This window comes from Trichechus manatus, unplaced genomic scaffold, assembly GCF_000243295.1.
Source record: "Trichechus manatus latirostris isolate Lorelei unplaced genomic scaffold, TriManLat1.0 scaffold00256, whole genome shotgun sequence".
Classification (NCBI taxonomy): Eukaryota; Metazoa; Chordata; class Mammalia; order Sirenia; family Trichechidae; genus Trichechus; species Trichechus manatus.
Window position 1 is genome coordinate 519969 of NW_004444192.1, and position 21018 is coordinate 540986.

At 43.2% G+C, this 21018-nt stretch overlaps 1 protein-coding gene across 1 annotated transcript in view; it reads right to left on the bottom strand.

Annotated features, from left to right (window-relative positions):
- COLEC12 (collectin subfamily member 12) overlaps positions 1–21018 on the bottom strand; it is a 225309-nt gene that overhangs the window by 187017 nt on the left and 17274 nt on the right. The window contains exon 2 of the mRNA XM_004389698.3: positions 12408–12458. Within this exon, the coding sequence (XP_004389755.1) occupies positions 12408–12458 (51 nt within the window). The remainder of the gene's footprint in view (positions 1–12407; positions 12459–21018) is intronic.

The following is a 21018-nucleotide window of genomic DNA, read 5'->3' on the forward strand; positions in this document are numbered from 1 at the left end:
GTTCAGCCTGGGAGTGGACAGCCCCATAAAACCAAATGAGACTAACGAGGTACAGGAGTCCAGTGACAAGGGCCAGAAGGCAGAAGGGGACAAGGAAGCCAGTGATAGGGAACCCAAGGTTGAGTCAGGATATTGTTGATGTGTTATGAGATTGTTAACCATTGTCATAGGGAAACATTTGTAGTAACTGTTAAATGAGTAACTATTTTGTTCTGTAAGCCTTCATCTTTAGTGAGAATAACAGCACAATTGGAAGAGCGTAGTCAATGTCACTGAACTGTGCATGTAGTAATTTTTGAAATAGTATATCTTTGGCTGTGTGTATTTTCACCAAAAAAAGAGGTTGAGAAGTTAGAGGGTTGATATGTTGTGGGGTTGTTAACCAATGTCATAAAACAACATGTGTACTACTGTTTCATGAGAAACTTTGTTCTGTAAGCCTTCACCTGAAGTACAATTAAAAAAAAAAAATTTCATTCTACTTGGATCAACAATCAACATCCATGGAAACAGCAATTAAGAAATTAAACGATGTATTGCATTGGGCAAATCTTCTGCAAAAGACCTCTTTAAAGTTTTAAAAAGCAAAGATGTCACTTTGATGACTAAAGTACACCTGACCCAAACCACGGTCTTTTCAATTACTCACATGAATGCAAAAGCTGAACAATAAAAAAAGAAGAGAGAAGAATTGATGCATTCGAATAATGATGTTGGTGAAGAATACTGAATATACTGCGGACTGCCAGAAGAACAAACAAATCAGCCTTAGAAGAAATACAATCAGAATGCTCCTTACAAGTGAGGATGATGAGACTTTGGTTTGCTTACTTTGGACACGTCATCAGGAAAAACTAACTGCTAGAAAAAGACATCATGTTCGGTAAATTAAAGTGAATTTGAGTGAAAATGAGGCAAACCCTCAAGGCGATGGACTGACAAAATAGCCACAACAATGGACTCAAGTATAGCAATGATCATAAAGATGGCACAGGACCAGGTGATGTTTCGTTCTGTTATATGTGAGGCTGCCATGAGTCAGAGCCAACTTGACAGCAACTAACAACAACCCATTCCTACCTCCCCCCAGCCCGACAACCACTAATCTACTTTTTGTTTCTATGGATTTACCTGTTCTGGACATTTCATATAAATGGAATCATACAACATGTGGCCTTTGGTGTCTGGCTTATTTCAATCAGCATAATTCACATGAAGTTTTAAAATAAGAGATCCCAGGCTGTCTCACCCCTGATCAGACCAGAGACCAGGCTGTCACGGCCCTGATCAGACCAGAGACCACCAGTCTGTCTTGGCCCTAATCAGACAAGGCCCGGCAGTCCATTCTTGTCCTGCCTCACTCGCCAGCCCATGAGCTCCTTGAGGGCCCAGGTTTGTCTATTTGTTGTGTATCCCCAGAATCCAGACCATGGCTTGGCATACAGAAAGTGCTCAATAAACGTTAACTGAATGTCAAACAGGGAAAAGGTACCATTCAAAACATCATGATTTTGACAGACCAAATAAGAGATTTTATGTTTCTAAGCTCCAAATGTGATGTTATAACTGAAAATGATATTTAAAGGAAAGATTGCATACATTTAATTTCACCCCAAATTTCAATTTAAAAGGAAGTATGCATTATGTTTCTAAAACCTTGGTACATGAAAATTTATAGAAAGACAATGGTGGGAAAGAAAATTTATTTCCTGAGCATCAAAAGATTTTTCTTTCCTGCTTCATGAGAAAACTAGATTAACTAAACCACAATGAAGTAAACGCCAAATTACAATGCTGACATTGGTGATAAAAATAAATCAAAATACAGAATGAAACGTGTAATTCTCGGAGTCCTCAGACAGAGTTTCCATTATGATTTTTTAAATAGCCGGGGCATTTAGGAAAATCACAGGAACACTCATGAGCATTGGAATAGCCAGTACTGTCCAACAGAACGTTCCGTGACGATGGAAAAACGTTCTATAATTTGTGCTGTCCAAAATGGTAGCCACTTCTCACGTGTGGCTACTGAGCACTGGAAGTGTGGCTGGTGTGACTGAGGAACTGAATTTTTTATTTTACTTAATTTTTATTTAAATAGACACGTGGCTACACTACTGGACAGACAACACAGCAACAGACTTTCAGGAGCTGCACAGGTAGAGCTTGGGTTAGGGGACTGGTGCTGCAGATCATGTAGCACGTTGTGATGCCTATGCAGCAGCATAGATTCCTAGGTGAGGTGAGGGATGAAATCCACCAAATACAAAGGGGGTCACTAAACCAGGAATCCTGGGACCCTGTGCCTAAAAAAGCACCACACTAAATGAGTGGCTAAAATGAACCCAGAGTTGGCCTTATCCCTAGGATAAGCTGAGTAGTAACAACAGTAAACACTTCTGTAGTTCTATTAACTCACTCGGTTCTCACAATAACCCTAAAGGTAGATACTATAAGTATCCCCATTTTTCAGGTGAGGATGCTGAGGCACTGAGAGGTTGACCTGTCTAAGGTTATCTCGCTAGTAAGTGGCCAAGCTGGGAACTGAGCCCAGGCAGTCTGGCTCCATTCTCTTAACCACCATGCTCTGCCTCCTCTCCATGAAAGCAGCTCCTATCCCTGGTATGCTTTGCAGATGGTCAACGAGCCTTTACATTTCAAAAAGCCCTGCAATAATAGATTCTGTTGATATTCCCTAAACAAATTACGGCCTTGATGTAGGGCAGAGAATACAGGAGTTAGGGCAGTGAGATTTTGATGGAGGGAGGAAGTGATGTGGGAAGAACCAGAGAGCATGAGGGACTACTGTTTAGATAGGTCTGGACTGGGCTCCACAAGAGGACAGCTGAGATGACACCAAACAAGGGATGCTGGGGTCAGGGAGGGGAAAGGGAAGAGAGTGAGAGGGTTGACAGTAGTCAGCAGTTTAATAAAAGCCACAGTTTACTGAGGACCTACTACATGCCTCCACCACTCGCCTGTCAGCTTGTCATACTGTGGTGGCTTGCATGTTGCAGTGATGCTGGAAGCTATGCCACTGGTATTTCAAATACCACCCATGGTGGATAGGTTTCAGCAGAGCTTCCAGACTAAGACATATAAGGAGGAAAGGTCTGGTGATCTAGTTCTGAAAATTAGCCAATGAAAACCTTATGGATCACATCAGAACACTGTCTCACTCGCTTGCTTTGGACACGTCATCAGGAGGGATTAATTGCTGGAGGAGGACAACACGTTTGGTGAACTAAAGGGCTAGCGATGACAGGGGGAGACCCTCAGTAAGACGGATGGCACAACAGTCACAATGATGGACTCAAACATGCTGGTGACTGTGAGGAAGACACAGGACTGGGTAACATTTCGTTCTGTTGGACATAAGGTCACCATGAGTTGGAGTCAACTCGAAAATAGCTAACAACAACACTAAACACCTGGTCCCTTGCATATATTAATTCTGGGTTTTATAATCACTCTATGAGGAAGGTATTCTTGCCATTGCTATTTCATAGACAGAAAAGTGAGGCTTGGCGAGGTCGGGTGACTTGCTGATAAGTGGCAAAGCCAGTGTGTGAACCAGAACGGTCGGACTCTACCACCCATTTCCTTAACCACACCACCGCAGTGCAGACTGGAGGACCAAGGGCACCAAGAGGGAAAGTGAGAGAAAAAGAAACACTCCAGTTCACAACTTGCTGAGGACCAGGGTCTTCCCTCAAAATCAATGATTTCAGGACAGCTTTCCTTATCCCAGGGACCTCCAAAGGAACAATTCAAATCTTTTAAGGAAGTTTCAGAGTTCATTGTTTCAAGTTGCTTAGAGTTGCTACCAAAAAGAATAATTCTTTCCCACCCTACCCACAGCAACCAAACATTGGAAACAACCTAATGTCTTCATGCTGTGTTAACAAAAAATGGCTGAGTCAATTTTTTCTTTAATTTTTTCCAAAAATAAAACAAACCACATTCAGCTTCAACCCAATCGTAGGAAAAACAAATAATTCCCTCTCTTTTCCCTCCCCATATCCTTACCAGGATTCATAGGTGGATGAAAACCAGGGAAGGTAGAGGCAGGGGAGGGAGGGAGTAGGGGGGAGAGGGAGTTATACTTGAAATGGTTAGAAAACTCAGGGCTCAAGTGTTCTGTACTATACATATTTTGAAATTATGAAAAGACCATGTATAAGCAGCTGCTGACTTAATCTACATATATCAATGATCATTTATTTTCCCACCAAAATCTTGGGGTGCTCTGAGAATGGACACGTCTGAGTGCCTATCAGCCACAGTGGAGTGAAGAGACCACTGGGATTGAAGTCAGATTGACATCTGAAAGTTAGCCATGCACTTATCTCGTGAGCTTCAGGTTGGTTTGTCACTTTTTTTGTTTTAATTGTTGTAAACATATATATAACACAACATTTGCCAATTCAAGATTTTTCATGTGTAGAATTTAGTGACACTAATTACATTAATCACATTGTGCAACCGTCACCAATATCCACTGCCATATTTTCATCACCATAAGTGAAGTAAATCAATCACAAAAGGACGAATATTGTAGGATCTCACCTATATGAAATACCTAGAACAGGCAATCGGATTGTGAGGTTCAGTTTGTACACTACAGATCATTCTCACCTCAAAGGATTCTTGGGAGAATTAAATGTACTAGGTGGGAATCTGGTTAGTATACAGGAGATATTTAAGGATGCTTCCTGGTTTATTTAATAGGAAAATGGTAAAAAAAAAAAAAAAAAATCATAATCATATGCGACTGTGGTAGTGTTAAACAAATATGTATTGGTGAGCAAGAAAGGCTGGATAGGGAGGATCTGGCCTAACCAGTCAGAAGCACTTCCTGAAGTAAAAATATGAAACATGGACACACACTGTTGCTAAGAAAAGTTGTGAATATCATCTATAATGATACAAATTATGAAATCTCCTCAGGTTATTTAAAATAAAGCAAAGGCAAGAAAACTCCCTTTCTCTCATCTCGAGAGCACTGCCCTGTCTGACTGGAAGCAGAGGATTGAAGGGGCTGGTTGAGTTAATCTGGGCGCCCTGATTCTGAGACCCCCTTTGAGCTGAATCTGCCTGAGCATTTCTTTTGCACCTACTTCTCCACATGCCATTTGACACCAAATTCTTACAAAACAGAAATATCAATTCCATTGGGATTTGCAAGACCGAATAAATAAAACCCTCCCACTAAGTGATGCATATGGCTTTGAACATTTCAAAGAACTCACACAGGGAGCACCCAGGCAAACTCGTGTTCCCTTGCCCTGAACTTATCTCTCTTCTCTGTGTCATTCCTCCGCCTGATGTTGTGCCCTTTCCATTTAGAGATGTTTGGAAAAGGTGCTGCTGAAAGGGCAGCCTCATGCTGGGCTTATTTAGTCATTCCCCACAGGAAATGATGGAAATTCCTGGCATTCTTATCAGGGAAAGGGGTTAACTCGGCTGGTGTCAGTCTTCTAAAGGGCAGTGGTGAGAGGAATGTGTGGCGCCCTCCTTTGTTGTTAGAGGTGGAGGACTTCAAAGCGGCGCCTCTTCCAAATCCCAAGATGAAGCCTGGCTCCTGGGAAGAGTCCAGGAAGGAGAGGCAGGCAGCCGGGCCCCTGCGCCCAAGCAACCAGAAGTGGGAGCATCCAAGTGTTTGTCTTGAACAGCTTCCCAAAGATGGCTCAGCATCCTCTGGGTAAACCCTCTCTGCATTGAAAGCAGATCCTCACCACATGCCTCAGAAAGAACCTTCCTTGTGCTGATGGGAAAATGGCTACGCATATATGTGTTTCTATTTTTCAGAAGCCCAAGTGATCCTCTATACTTCAAGACGTTTGGTACCTCTAAACCTCTTAGCAAGAAGTAGCTCAATGACTTAACTAGAGCCACTGATTTGAAGTTTCTTATATTTATCTCTTTGGAGGATGACCTGGAGGAGAGGGTGGTGAAGGTAAGGGTAGGTTAGGGGTGAGGATTCAGGACAGGGCTGGGCTCTATTCAATACATATTTCTCAGGCTGCTTCAACATGCCCAGCCCTGCGTATGTTAAACTGTTAAAAATATTCTTGCTAGTCTGAAATTATTTTTCAAGGGAACAAAGGTAAAGGGAAGAGCCCAGTTTGTTTGAGACTGTGCATATACAGAGACCTGTGCAGTTGTGGGTAGACAATATTATTCAACGCTGGTGAACACACTTACTGGCCTGAAAGTCATAGGCAAATGATACCCCTGTTTTGGACTATCAACCAACCATCTGTACTGTCACCATCTATGTTAAGAAAGCATGTTAATATTCCACTAACCAACCAGTTGCTGTCGAGTTGAGTCTGATTCATGGCAATGCCCTGTATGTCAGAGCAGAACTGTGCTCCATGGCTGCTTTTTTGGAAGTAGATCACCGGGCCTTTCTTCTGAGGTACCTCTGGGTGGACTCGAACCTCCAACCTTTCAGTTCGCAGCCGAGCACATTAACCATTTGCACTACCCAGGGACATTTTGGACTAACCCCTGAATAGTTTTTCAGTAGTTTCCTTAGAATTTTTTCACTTAAGTTTTTATAAAATGCTTGAGTTCTACTCCATAGAGAATGCTTCCTCTTACTCTCTATTCTTGTTTCACAGTTTGCAATTTTTCACATATTTTTCTCTTACAGTTGCTAATAATCCCTATAGTTGAGCCCCAAGGAAACAACTCTGTGAAAGCTTTGTTTGTCAAACGCCAACAACAAATGTCTCCAGCTGCCCACAGCTGCTCACTGTACTGTGACTCTCCCAGGCTGAGCCATGTATCTCTTGCTCCTCCATCATTCCAACTTTGGGCCTCCTATATTATATCAGATTATATTCCAAAAATAACACAAGAGAACCGACACGATCAATGAAACAAAGTCAGTCCAGTTCTCCCCCCGCACAGAAATGGGCAAAGCAGGCAAGACTCCAGAGGGAAGCCTGGGACATCCTGGGGTGCTCTCCATTTGGCTCCCACACTGCCCACAAGGGTGCTGGGGGCAGAGAGCCTGAGACCTCCCAGGCCTTCTTGCCTCTCCCGGTTGTCAGCAGCAAAGCAGGAAGGGTGATGGAACAAGAATCCATAAGGCTGCGGGAAACCAGAAGATTCCAAAACAAAAAACCAAACCCACTGCCATCGAGTCAATTCAGACTCATAGTGACCCTACAGGACAGAGCAGAACTGCCCCATAGTATTTCCAAGGAGAGGCTGGTGGATTCGAACTGCCAACCTTTTAGTTAGTGGCCAAGTTCTTAACCACTGTGCCACCAGGGCTCTGGAGGCTTCTAAGGGCCTACTAAATCCTAGGCACCCTGTTCAAGCAGCAGGTTCAAAAGGTTTAAGGAGGAATACCAATGTTAGAATAATGGTCAGTGCATACAGGATACTTAACAGTGTGCCAGGGACTAGGCTAATCCATTCTCACATTTAATTTTCACAACAACCCTATGGAGTAGGCCTATTGTGACCCAAACTTTACAAAGGAGGAAATTGAGACTTCAAAAGCTTAGACGCTAATTCATCCAAGGCCACTCAGTTGGAACTGTGTGGAACTCTAATCCAAATCCACACATCTAGTTCCAATGCCCACATACCCAACACCTTACTGCCTCCATCAAATGGGAAAGGTCACACCTGGCCTGTTGGCCTCATAGAGTTGTTGTGAAGAAAAAAGAAGTCTGTAAGTTCGTTGGAAAGAGAAAAGTGATACACAAATACAGGCTGGATTTGTTGTGATCACTTCTACGTAAGTGAAAAGGCAGAATCTGGAACTCAGCCCATCTTCCCACACTTCTCCCCTTTTTCTATGTAATTTTGATGCACTTATCCCTTGGAACTGGAATGACATTCTTCTTTCCTCCTACTCCATACCATTTTAATGAAAACATTTAAGCAAAAACAAACGTGAATGCATTCACGTTCATCATATGACTAACTGCAGGCTTCAGGAAACATTTTCGGTTCACCTTAATCACAAATCCCAAAGGTTATAATGAAATCCCTCAGAATAGGAACGAATTTTCTTTCCCTTTCTGCTAATTACAATAATAAAGGGTTCTAGAGTTAGGTGTGATATTTTAAAGAAAATAATAACTGGGAAGTAAGTAGAAAGATGTAATTAGAGTATACATCATATTCTATCTGTAGAGAATAAAAATATAGCAGTACGCCATGTCTGCAATGAACTTTGCCAAACTGTAACTACAGTTACATCCCAATTAGCTCTGCATCCTGAGGCCAAGCAATCCTAACCCTCAAAGCCTGACTGAAGTTTGGAAATGCTCACTCAATTAATGCTTCAAAGTTCCTCTCATCAAAGGTTTGTCAAGCAGGAAATAAGTGGCAAAACCAATAGACTTAATTCTACCTCTTCTCTAGACATCTGCCCAGAACATTGAGAAGAGGCTAACAAGTGTGACATGTAGAAAGTCTGAAGACAAACATAGATTAAAATGCAATAATGAACCCCTGAATAAACAAGGTATGACTATATTAAAATAATACAATAACATATCACTGGAGAAGATCGCCTACTTTGCTCTTTATTCTAATATTGTATTGATATTTGAAATACATGAAAAAGAACAATATTATTATGTGAACAACCTTTATGTAGCAAATGGTTTTCAATAACTAATAATTACATTCTTTGGAAACAAGCCTGGCCATTAACAATTTGCCAAAACAATGGCCTCTTTACCCTACAAATAAATAACTCCTCCTTCATCTGTAGTCTCAGCTCAGACTGTGTTTGTTGTATTTGCATAAAGCAAAGCATACCCAAAATTAGACAATGACTAAACCCTATATGTTATCCAGTTTGTTTGCCAAAAAAATGCCTACAATATTACCATGCTCAGAGGTGACTTACACCTGTACCTGTCTTTAGGAATGAGGTTTCAGGCCAGTCACACTTTGATATTCTACAATGGCAGTACCAAAATGTCCAGAGAGTGATAACAGCCCCAACTCTCAAGAGGGGGCTAACATCTTGCATTTTTATAGACTTGCACTTGTCCATCTGGTATCTCTTTTAGCCTCACCAAAGAAAGCCCTGTGAGGTAGACTTACCTACCTCGGCAAGTATTTCTGCTCATTGGGCAGATGCAGAATCAGGAGCCTAAAGAGTTTAAGTGACTGGTCAAGTCACAGCATTAATTATAGGCAGGGCTTAGTGGCTGCCCCATCTCTGGACACTTCCCACCTGCTAACTTATTTCCAACCTCCTGCGTGGAAGGGACTCTGTCTTCCTTTAATGGATAAAGTTTAACCATACGTGAAGGAGGTAGTCTTGAATTCTGCTGGTTTCAGTGACCAGATGTTGGTCACGTCTTAGGAAATGAAAATCCATTTACCTTCTACTGAACCACACCCAGATTCCTAAACTCTGTACAAGTTACAAGGTCTCCCCTGTGGAGCCAGATTGGCTGTCTAGCCCACATTAGGGTTCCAGAGCTGCAGGGTGCCCCTCCAGGAAAGAGAAGTTGAGAGGTCACCTCAACGTCACTGCCGGGCCCTTCCCCAAGCTAGAAGACCAGGAATCCAACCCCAGCCCCAGATACCTTGCTTGGGAAAGCACTTAATTTATTAGAGACTCAACTGTCTTATCTGTAAAATTAAAGGCTGATTTAAATCATCTCAATGGCCCTATCCATCACTTTGCCTAAAAGCCAAGTCCAAGAATTCTGAACATCAGGAACGTCTCTTTCATAGCCTACTCCAAGGTTTTCATTTTAACTTCATCCCTCTCTCTCTGTACCACCTGGTATCATTCTCTTCAAGCCTTTCTGTTTATGCTATCCAATATTTGTAAGTTGTTATCATGTGTCTTCTGAGTCATGAGTTTGCACTTTCCACACATAATTTAACCTCTATAAATTCAATTCATTCGGCAACTTACTATTTTTTGTGTTTTTCACCAAATCTCCGTCCATCTAGCTCATTAGATAGATGGTCAAGGAATTTCAGATAAAATTTTTCTCAAGGCCACCATTTTCAAAGAAACCTCTTCTCTTTGTTTTTCATATCTCTACTGGTTTCCAAAACATATAGGTATCTCAACATTTATTTTGCCTTATTTTCACAAGTTTGATTTTCCTCGTTATTACCCTTTGCTGCGATATTGCTTCTGGGTTTCTGCCTTTCAGTGTTTTTATTTGTTTGTTTTGTTTCTCTTTATAATTCTTGGTTTCCTCTTCAGCCCTACTGCCACCTTCAGTGAATGCACCATGGGAAAGCAGAACACCACAGTGTACCAGTGCAGAAATATTTAACTGTGTAGACACGGGACAGTAACACGGGTGAGGGGAGAAAGCACAGCATGTAGGCAGCTCTGTCTGCATATGAATGGACAGCTATGGGCTTGGTGCCACTGCATTCCCCTTTTAAAGCCCTACTTTTTTCCAGAAAGAAATGTAGAAGTGTGTATCCAGAAGGAAAAAATGCTAAAGCAACTAGGGAGCCAGAGCAGCTGACAGTTGTTAACTTTAATCAAAATCCAGCCAGGATTTTTTTTTTAAGCAACAGGAAGTAGATTCATTCTCTTTCATATTCATTCTCCCTCTCTCTCTCACACACACGCACACACACGCGCGCGCAGACGCACACATGCGCACACGCATGCACGCACGCGCACACACGTGCGCACACACACACGCACATTCTTTTCTCCTCTATCCTCCATCTTCTCTGACCAAGTCATGAAAACAAGCTGCACAAAAACTTCCATTCCCTTGAACTATCTTTGAAATGTTGCAATTCTCCTTGGCATTTCAAAGCCAACTACAGACCACAGAAGCACGGTCAAAGCAGAGAACAGCACCATGTGCGGCAGCCTAAGACACAGAGGAGCACGTATGAGTTTCCTGTGGCTGCTGTAACAAATTACCAAAAACTTGGTGGTTGAAAACAACACAAATGCAGACCACAACTACCACAGCCTCCACCAGACTGAATCCAGCACAACTAGATGGTGCCCAGCTACCACTACCGAGCGACTGCTCTGACAGGGATCACAATAGAGAGTCCGGACATAGCTGGAGAAAATGTAGAACAACATTCAAACTCACAAAAAAAAAACCAGACTTACTGGTTTGACAGAGACTGAAGAAACCCCAAGAGTACGGCCCCCGGACACCCTTTTAACTCAGTACTTAAGTCACTCCTGAGGTTCACCCTTTAGCCAAAGATTAGACGGGCTCATAAAACAAATAATAATACACGTAACTCAATCATGTAATGAGACTAAATGGGCACACCAGCCCAGGGGCAAGGACAAGAAGGTAGGAGGGGACAGGAAAGCTGCACAAATGGAAATAGGGAACCCAAGATCAAGAAGGGGAGAGAGTTGACACATCACGGGGTTGGTAACCAACATCAAAACAATATGTGTATTAACTGTTTAACAAGAAACTAATTTGCTCTGTAAACCTTCATCTAAAGCACAATTAAACACACACATACACACACACACAAACATCCTCTCTTACAGTTCTGGAGGCCAGAAGTCTGAAATCAGTTTAAGTTGGCTAAAATTAAGGTGTTGGCAGGGCTGCACTCCCTCTGGAGGCTCTAGGGGAGAATCCATTTCCTCGTCTTTTTCAGCTTCTACTGGCCTTCAGAATTCCTTGGCTTATGGCCCCTTTTCCCCTTCAGAGTGCATCACTCCAATCTCTGTTTCCATCATCACTCCCCTTCTCCTCCCTGTAGTCAAATCTCGCTCTGCCTCCCTCTATAAGGATGCTTGTGATTACATACAGGGCCCACCTGGATAATCCAGGATCATGTTCCCATCTCAAGATCCTTAACTTAACCACATATGCTAAGTCCTTTTTGCCATATAAGGTACCATTCCCAGGTTCTGGGGACTAGGACATGGACATCTTGGGGGGCTGTTATTCAGCCTACCACAGAGCACCTCTGTCTAGGTTCCTGAGAGAAGCTTCCCCCTCACTCATCCACTAACATTGACTAAGTTATGAGCATGGGGCCTGAGCCAACAGGTCAGACACAGAAAAAAGATGTTTTCTAAAAGATATCAAAACGGAGAAAGCCCATGAACTTTGCTCCTGTCAAGTCACAGATGTACCTTTTCCACCATGTTTGGCTTACTAGGCTTCCTGCTTTGTACCCAGCAGGCCCCACACACATCCCACCATTTCCCTATGCCTGGGTACAGCTCCTGTGCCATGGCCCCTACAGTGGTGAGAAATCCACAGCTTTGAGAAATTATTCACTTGTTATATAGAAACCCAAATTATAACCAAAACTGGAGCTCAGAGACAAAATGTCCTTGAGCATCAAAGACCCAGCCATGGTCCTATTACAGTCTGAGTCTTTCACTGGGTCCCAGATGGAGTATGGAGAGGGAAACGTGCTGTGTTGTAACTCACCAAACCTCTTGTAACCGAAGGACTGCACCTCCTCCTCCTCTGCAAAGTCGTCTGCAAGAGAAGAAAAGTTACAGCGTTAACAAGGGACACAGAATACGGGGCCAGGCAGGATACAACTGCTCCCAAGCCAGCTTGTACGACCCTCCCCTTCACCCACGATGCTTGCTACAGTGACTTTCTCTGCTCCTGGGACACATCAAGCTCCTGTCTGCCACAGGGTCCCCACACTGGCTGTTCCCTCTGCCTGGAATGCTCTTCCTCCTGATCTGTATGTGACTCCTTCTTATTCAGATTTCAGCTACAAGGGTGACGCCTTCGAGATGCCTTTCCTGACCACCCAGCCACTCCATGTCACACCATATTATTTTAATATCAGGATCTGATATTTTCCTCATTTATTTGTGTATGTGTGTGACTTTATTGCTGTCCTTGTGCATCCTGTGAGCAGTATGGTGCCTGCCACAGAGCAGGGGCTTGATACATTTGGTTGAATGAATGACCGAATGATAGCTGTCCAAGGGGTCAAGCTGCCTTCATGTAACTGAACCTAAGACCCTCCCTTTCAGATGCCTGTGCTCTGGGCTCATCTCTTCCACCAACTGTCTCATCTCAGAAGGCCTGGCAGGACTCTTGCAATGACAAAACTCTTCCCACTCTCCTTCCATTAGATAACTGGGACCAACAGATGGTTTCCAGAAAATACATTTCATATGACCTTGCTGTGGGAATTTCTAAGGAGAGGGCGACTGTGAAGACAAGACAGATATTAGTCAGCCAAGCCTTCTACCTAAAGGCCTAGAAGAGCTTCCCTAAAGCACTTGGCTGCTAACTGAAAGGTCAGCAGTTAGAACCTATCCAGAGGCTCTGCAGGACAAAGACCTGGTGATCTGCTCCTATAAAAGTTTACTGCCTTGGAAACACTATGAGGCAGTTCTACTCTGTCCTGCAGGGTCACTATGAATCAGAATCTACTTGACAGTACCCAACAACAACGAGACATAACAAGCCCTGGTAGCACAGTGGTTAAGCGCTCAGCCGCTAACTGAAGGGTCAGTGGTTCGAACCCACCAGCCGTTCTGGGGGAGAAAGATGTGGCTGTCTGCTTCCGTAAAGACTACAGCATTGGAAACCCTATGAGACAGTTCTACTCTGTCCTATAGGGTCGCTATAAGTTGGAATTGGCTCCACGGCAACAGGTTTGGTTTGGTTTGGTTTAATGTTGACATGAAGTATTGGTAGGTCAGTGGTAGAATTCTCGCCTTCCGTGTGGGAGACCAGTGGTTGATTCCTGACAATGTGCCTCATGCACAGCCACCACTTGTCTGTCAGTGGAAGCTTGTGTGTTGCTATGATGCTGAACAGGTTTCAGCAGACAGCTTCCAGACTAAGATGGACTAGGAAGAAAGACCTGATGATCTACTTCTGAAAATTAGCCAGTGAAAACCCTACTGATCACAAGAGTCCAATCCACAACTGATCATGGGAATGGCGCAGAATAGGGTAGTGTTTCCTTCTGTTATACATGGGGTTGCCATGACTTGGGGGCTGATTTGATGGCAGCTAACAATAATAATGCAGAGAAGATGCAATTCCTCATTACACAATTCTGCTAGGTGTAGGTCTGGGAAAGAGTGAGCACTGTGCAGACACAATTTCATATAAATTATGCAATTAAAGGATATTTTTGATGAAAAACAAGAGGTGTTGAGGCCAGGCCTTCCCAGGGGGCCCTGAGTAACCATCCTTGAGCTGGTCACATTACTGCACCAGCATCTAGCTTCCTCCATGTACCAAAATCAAAAACATGTATGCAGCACTCACTGTGGATCAGAGTAAGGTGGGGGGATGGGGGGAGAGCAGGTGTGCTTCAGACATGAGTAAGACAGGGTCCCTTCCCTCAAGAAGCTGACAGGCTGGGGAAGAGAGGCATGTAGGGGGGAAATGAACCCCCCAGGATGGTCACTTTTGATCCCAAAATGGGACACATGACCTGGCTATCTCTGAACCTTGAAATGTTATGGAAACCACCCAAGATGTACGATATTAACAATCAATGTGGTGGCTCTTGGACTACTAGTTTGTTATAAAGTGCTATAAAAACACAGCACAGAGTGTGATAACTTTGTATTTTGCCACTGTTTCCTGATTCTGAGGATAGGGAAGAGATCTTGGTGCGAAATCTAGGAGGCCACATCTTATAATTAAAATAGTCTTCTTATGTCAGGGACTAAATTTCAGTTCTTTCCACACAGAAGAACATGCATACAACCAAGAGAATAGCACCTTTCTCACTGATTCAGTGATTGGTGAGTTCAACAAATACATAGTAGGCCTCTACTCTGGGCCTGTTTGGTAAATAAATCTATCATATTAATGGCTGAGAGGCCTAGTCTATTCACAGTTAGGAACAAACTCTTAAAACAGAGAGAAACCTTTATCCTGCTGTGTCTACATATAAATCCATCCATTCATTCATTCAATAAATAGATGCTGATAGTCTAGTGAAGTGGATGAGACACGCACATATGTAATGATGCCACCATATGTCAGCTTCCCCCTTTCAGCTCTAGCCCCTCCACCCCCGTGCCAACACTGCACAAGAACCCACTCACACCCACATGGGGGTGGGCCAGGGACACATCACTGAGAACTTCACAGTGGAGGCAAGAGAGGAAGCTGATGCTGCATCCCCGACAGCAAACAGTTCAAGATCTCCTGTTAGACACTTCCGTTCTTCATCACTGGTTCCCTCTTTTTTTTCTTTTCCTCACTGATCTTATCTTTCCCCATTGCAACATTTAGTTGACTAACGCCTCTCTCCTGTGATAGTTCCCTGGGAACTTCAAATTTCTCACATTTTTATTATGAAAGCAATTCATTGCTACCGATTCTACCTCCAAATTAACATATTCAACCCCAACATGATTTCAACAAAACAAAGGCCTTACAGGTGACCCTCGATCAGGTCAAAGGGATCTGCTGCTTCTTGTCTTAACCCTCATTCCAAAAGGGTTAGGAATTCTTGTAACAGCTACTAAAAGAATAAAAACACCCCTGTCTCATACAACTATAAAATAAGTGAGAAAATCATATCAGACACAAAGGGTCCAAGAAAAGTACTACAGGTAACTTGGGACTGGGATTATCAGGGAAGGTCTCAGAGAGAAAGTATATTAATTTGGCTTTTCTCAACATTTTTTCTTTGAGGGAAAGAAGCAGACTTAGAAACCACTGTATTCTTTACATCTCTCTTAGAAATTCATAAACTATTAGAAACTCGGAGAAGTACAGAGAGAAAAAGAAATACTTGTTTAATGTTTTAATTAATGTTTTCAGAAGTTGACTTCAGAATCCTCTTTATGATAAATTTTGTTGATTCTTGTTAACCCCTGACATATCTATGTGTGGCATCAAATCGACAACAGCAACTCAAAAGGTTAGATAAGAAGCTTAGGGGGCAGTTAGTTTATGTTAATGGTGGTGGAATAACTTGGAAAACGGTAGTGAGAATGGTTGCACGACTTGAAGAATGTAATCAATGTCACCAAATTGTACCTGTAGAAACTGTTGAAATGGTGTATCTTTTGCTGTGTATATTTTCACCAAAACAAATAAAATTAAAATGTTTGTTAAAAAGAAGACTACTTTATGATATCCTTGCAGGTTGGGTAGAACTAGGGCAGATACACTCAGTGTATAGTTTATAAGCTTATGTATTCCCCCAAAGCTCAAATATTCCCAGTTGTTCCATTAACAAACAATCCATTGGGGTGAGGTTAAGCAGAAACAGAGAGCTCCAGAGAGTTAGAAAATGAAGAAAGAGGGCAAGAGCTAATAGGGCTTGTGGTTGCATGGACAACCTACATCAGGCTGTAGTAACCATAGGAGAGGGTGAGCGGTCAAGTATTCTTAATGACTGAACACTTTAGAGGGCAAAAGGCTATGATAGGGCCCACAACGGCTGACAGATGAGTTCTGATTAACACAAACAGTGTGAAATCAAGTGCAATGTTATATTCTGTTCTTAAACACTTTTCCTCACACTCTGTAGACCTAAATGTGCCCCAGATTGTCTTTACAGCATCAGGGGCCTACAAAGGTGACATACCCGAATAAGGATATTCTTCATAGGCCAGTCTCCTTAGCAACTTGCCACTTTTCAAAATCTGCCTCCGACAGTCAAAGCCATATAAGTGTAGACTCGTACATGAGTAAGGATTTGGTTAAAATTTAAGACCTCAGCTCTGCAGCGGCCATAACTTGATCCCTGCCTCTGACAGTGGTTTGTCTGCAGGGGAGAAGCAACCTTCACATATTAAAAGTGTTTAAGATTTATATCTACCAGCACATATTTTCTTGGCTTCCACAGCTGTATTTTAGCATTTTCATACCCACGGTCTACCTTGTATTTTGCTTTGCTATTTTAAAATGTGATTTTTATTTTTATTTTTTTACTTTCCTTGGTAACTGGCACAGGGCCACCTTGGCCAGAGAGAACGCTAAACAGAATCCTGCTGCTGATTTATTCTTTGAGCCTTGCTATTTCAGAGTAACGCGAGTTCAAGTGAAGTTTAGTTCAGCTAGCTTGGAGAATTGAGTCATACTTGTGAAAATGTTCCAATTACTTTGTGGACCAAACTGTACAACATCCCTATAGTTAGACTTTTCCTCTCCTTTCCCTTGCCTCAGAGCCTGGTGGCTGCGGTGGTTAAGAGCTCGGTTTCTAACCAAAAGGTCAGCAGTTTGAATCCACCAGCTGCTCCTTGGAAATCCTGTAGGGCAGTTCTACTCTGTCCTATAGGGTCGCTATGAGTGGAAATTGACTCGACGGCAATGAGTTTGGGTGGGTTTGGTCTTCCCTTACCTCTGTGTCAGCATTTCCTTCAGTCTACCTTATATTCAAGTTCTACTTCTAACTTCACCAGATGGTAAGCTATCTGAAAACAGGAAACTTGTCACATTGTACCCTCAGCAATCAGTACATTTGCAGCACATGATAGTTACTCAAAGATTGTTGTTGAAAATTGCTAAACAAGTTAGAGTTATACATGTGTTCATCTCTCCCCCTAGCTTACGAATTTCTTAAGGAAAGAGATTAAACTTTTATCTTTTTGAATACCCACCGTGTTTAGAGAACATAAAAGCACTAATATTTAGTCAGTATGTACTGAATGCCAAGTATTTTACATTTGTTATGCTTCTCTGTTTTACAGATAAGAAAACAGGTTCAGAGAAGTTACATAATTTGACCCAAGGACTCAGAGCTTGTGACCAGACCAAGACTGAGGGGATTCCCAGGTTTCATACCATGATGGTAACTGATCCAGCAGACCCAAGAAATGGAACCTGTGCTATCAGTAGGGAAAGCTAAGAAGCAATGATTTTTACTGCAGAATCCTGAAAAGGCTTAGGGATTTGTGATGCAGGTAACTGCCCCTGCCAAACCATCCCACTGAGCTCTGCCCAAATGGCAGGATCATGAGCGGATAAATCACTGGTGTTGTAAGCCACAGGTTTTGGAATGGTTTGTCAGGCAGCCGTAGGTAACCAAAAGAGGTAAATTCCAAAAGAAAATGCTGAAAAAGCTACCAAGTGGTTGCCTCTGGAGAAGGCAAAATGGCGAATTATGAGGGTGGGCTGGGCGGGAAATTGCTATTTTTCATTATAAACTTGTAATATTACTTGACTTTTTAAATTATGTGCAACTCTAATTTTGCTAGAAAACAAAAAATAAAGTAAAACTAACAAAACCAAGGAATGTGGATGAAAGATAAAAAGTAGAAAAAAAAGACAAAAGCACATGGGCCAACAGATGCTAATGGCCAGCAAAGGGACCGGATTCCAAAGAGCCAGTGTGCAGAGTTCAACCTGAACCTACAGAATGACAAGTGTGAACTTGGAACCATGAATACCTGATACACAGTAGGTTGCCAACAAATGTTAAATTGGACAACAGAACCAATGCAGACGTTTTTAGAAGCCAGGCTGAAGGACCGTGGACAGGGACTAGGCTGAATTTAGACTCCTCTTCAGAGCTGGGCTCGGTGTGCGGTATTTGTGTGTATTCATCAGCTACTCTATACCGCTCATCCCAATGCATTCCCAGCTCTTGGCCAGTACTTACTGTTAGAACAAACTAGCACAATCCCATCACTTGTTAAAATGTTTAACTGACTCTGAACCAGCTGCTGAACAGCCTCTGCTCTAAGCGCACCCGCAAGCTGTCCCCATCAGTCTCCCCCACCACTACTATCTACTGTAGCAGATCTGGGTGCCAGGAGTGCCAAATGCCCAGTGCTGTGTTGACCCCTGAGTCTACGGCCATCCTCCACTGGCCAGTGCTCCACGAGTCACTTTAATGTGGTCATCTGGGAATGGCAAACTCCATAGTGTGTCACCTGAGTTGCTAAATGTTTTGGTTCTCCTTTTGGTTACTGCTGTGAAATCTAAGGATGGATGTCCCAGATAACTTCTCTCCCAAGGCCAGAGGCTGGTGGAATGGTGAAGCTTGTTTCTGAATTAGAAGACCTGGGTCTGAAGACTGGCTCCACCTTGTACTGGCAATATAAGCCCACAAAGACATCTCAGTCTCCTATTAAATGGGACCACTAATTCCTATCTCAAACATTGTTGGGATGAAAAAGTGAACTAATAAATGGAAAACACCTGACACATTCTGAGTGTGAAATAATATGAGTTTCTTTGAAGTAAGGGCGGCAGAGGCACAATCCCAGCTACTATGTTACAAGGTCCACAATAAATGTCCCAGGACTTAAATGGCCATGAAATACAGGAGGCTTTAGTCTTGGGTAACAACTATGTTAACCATCCAGTTTCAGAAGACACATAGCTCCAGATGGAAGTGAGCATTTGGGGAAGGGGAACAGCAGGGAAGTCTGATTAGCAAAAACGTTGGTTCAATTTGAGCTTCAGCAAATTTGCAACTGAAGTATCTATTTGATATTGATATTTTTGCCTATAAAAAATGAAGAAAGAGGACTCCTATCAGAGACCAGCAAACAGGGGGTACGAGAAAGCAGCCTCATGGAGCGTCCAGCAGGAGACAAAACAACCGGTAATTTACAATATACGCTTTCCCACCCCCCACCCTTCTTCACCCCGACTCGGCCTCCTCTGCTTCCCGCAGCCACAGTCTCTTGGCCGGGAAGCACCGGCTTCACTCCAGTGTTGCTTGGATTCCACCTGCAAACACTGGCTGGCTCTCTGAGTGCCATTTGTTGGCTGCTAGTGTTGCTTTGTTTTTTCTGCTTCTTTTGATTTCTTACTTGCCTATCACCACCTCCCCCTCCTTTCGCTCAAGTGCCTGGCTCCGTGTGCCATCTTTGCTTCTTCCTGAGGGGCTGCAGAGCTCCAGTAATTTGTGATATACACTTTCCCAGTCTCTACCCTTCTTCACCCACACTCAGCACCCCCTGATTCCTGCGGACACAGTCTCTTGTCCAGAAACACAAGCCCGCACTAGCTGGCTCTCTGAGTGCCATTTGTTGGCTGCTAGTGTTGCTTTGTTTTTTCTGCTTCTTTTGATTTCTTACTTGCCTATCACCACCTCTCCCTCCTTTCGCTCGAGTACCTGGCACCTTGTGCCATCTTTGCTTCTTCCTGAGGGGCTGCGGAGCTCCGTTCGAGTGTAGAGCTGCTTCCTGGTCTGGGCTGCTGCGCTGGTGGGATCCAGGGGCTTTTGTTAGTTTGTTTGTTTTGAATTGTTTCTTTGTTTTCTTTTCCTTTTCTTGAGTTGGGAGCCCCTTCTGGCCAGGCAGAGCTGCGTGGCAAGGAGACTCCCCCTCGGCTTCCACAGACTTGCAGAAGGAGCCCTGAGGGCATTTCTTTCCTCGTTGTTTTTTTTTTTCCTGTTTTTTTTGGGGCCTTTCTTGTTCTTTTTTTTAAAATTTGTTTTGTTTTCTTTTCCCTCTTTTTCCCTTTTTGTCTTTCTACATTGCTCAGTTTCTCATCTCTCTATATCTTCCTTCTCTTTCTGTTCCCTGAATACCTAGCGTTGTATACCTCTATGTTCTAGCCAGGCTGTACTGCAACACCTGAGAGTGACTTCCCCAGACCTCACAGCTGTACCGGTGGGATCCCTGGGAACTTTGTGGTTCTTTAACCTTACTGATTTTTATTTATTCGTTCTTTTCTTTTCTTCCTCTTCCCCTTTCTGTTTTTCTCCATTTCATAGTCTCTCATCTCTCCACTCCAACGGCAAGCTTCCCTAGCATTCTCTTTTGTTTGTTTGTATGTTTTTGGCTCCTGTTCCGCTCTCCTCTCTCCCATATCCATCTTAGCTCTACACATAACAATCTCACCACTGCATCCTGCCTACCTGCACAGGGCGCTTGACATCACACCACCAAGCAGCACAGGCACGGCCTACCGGAACCTGCCCTGAACTGATTACTGACCCGCTCTGGTGGCTGTAGTAAGTGCCACAAACAACCCGTCCCAGTAACTCCTCTTCAGCTAGACCTGCCCCGCCGTACCATATCTGAGTGACTGACCCCACAGATGAGCAACAACAAAGAACACACAGTCCGCCTGCTCAGACATAGTCAATTTTTTTTTAAAAAAAGGGACAAAACAAACAAATCTACAATCA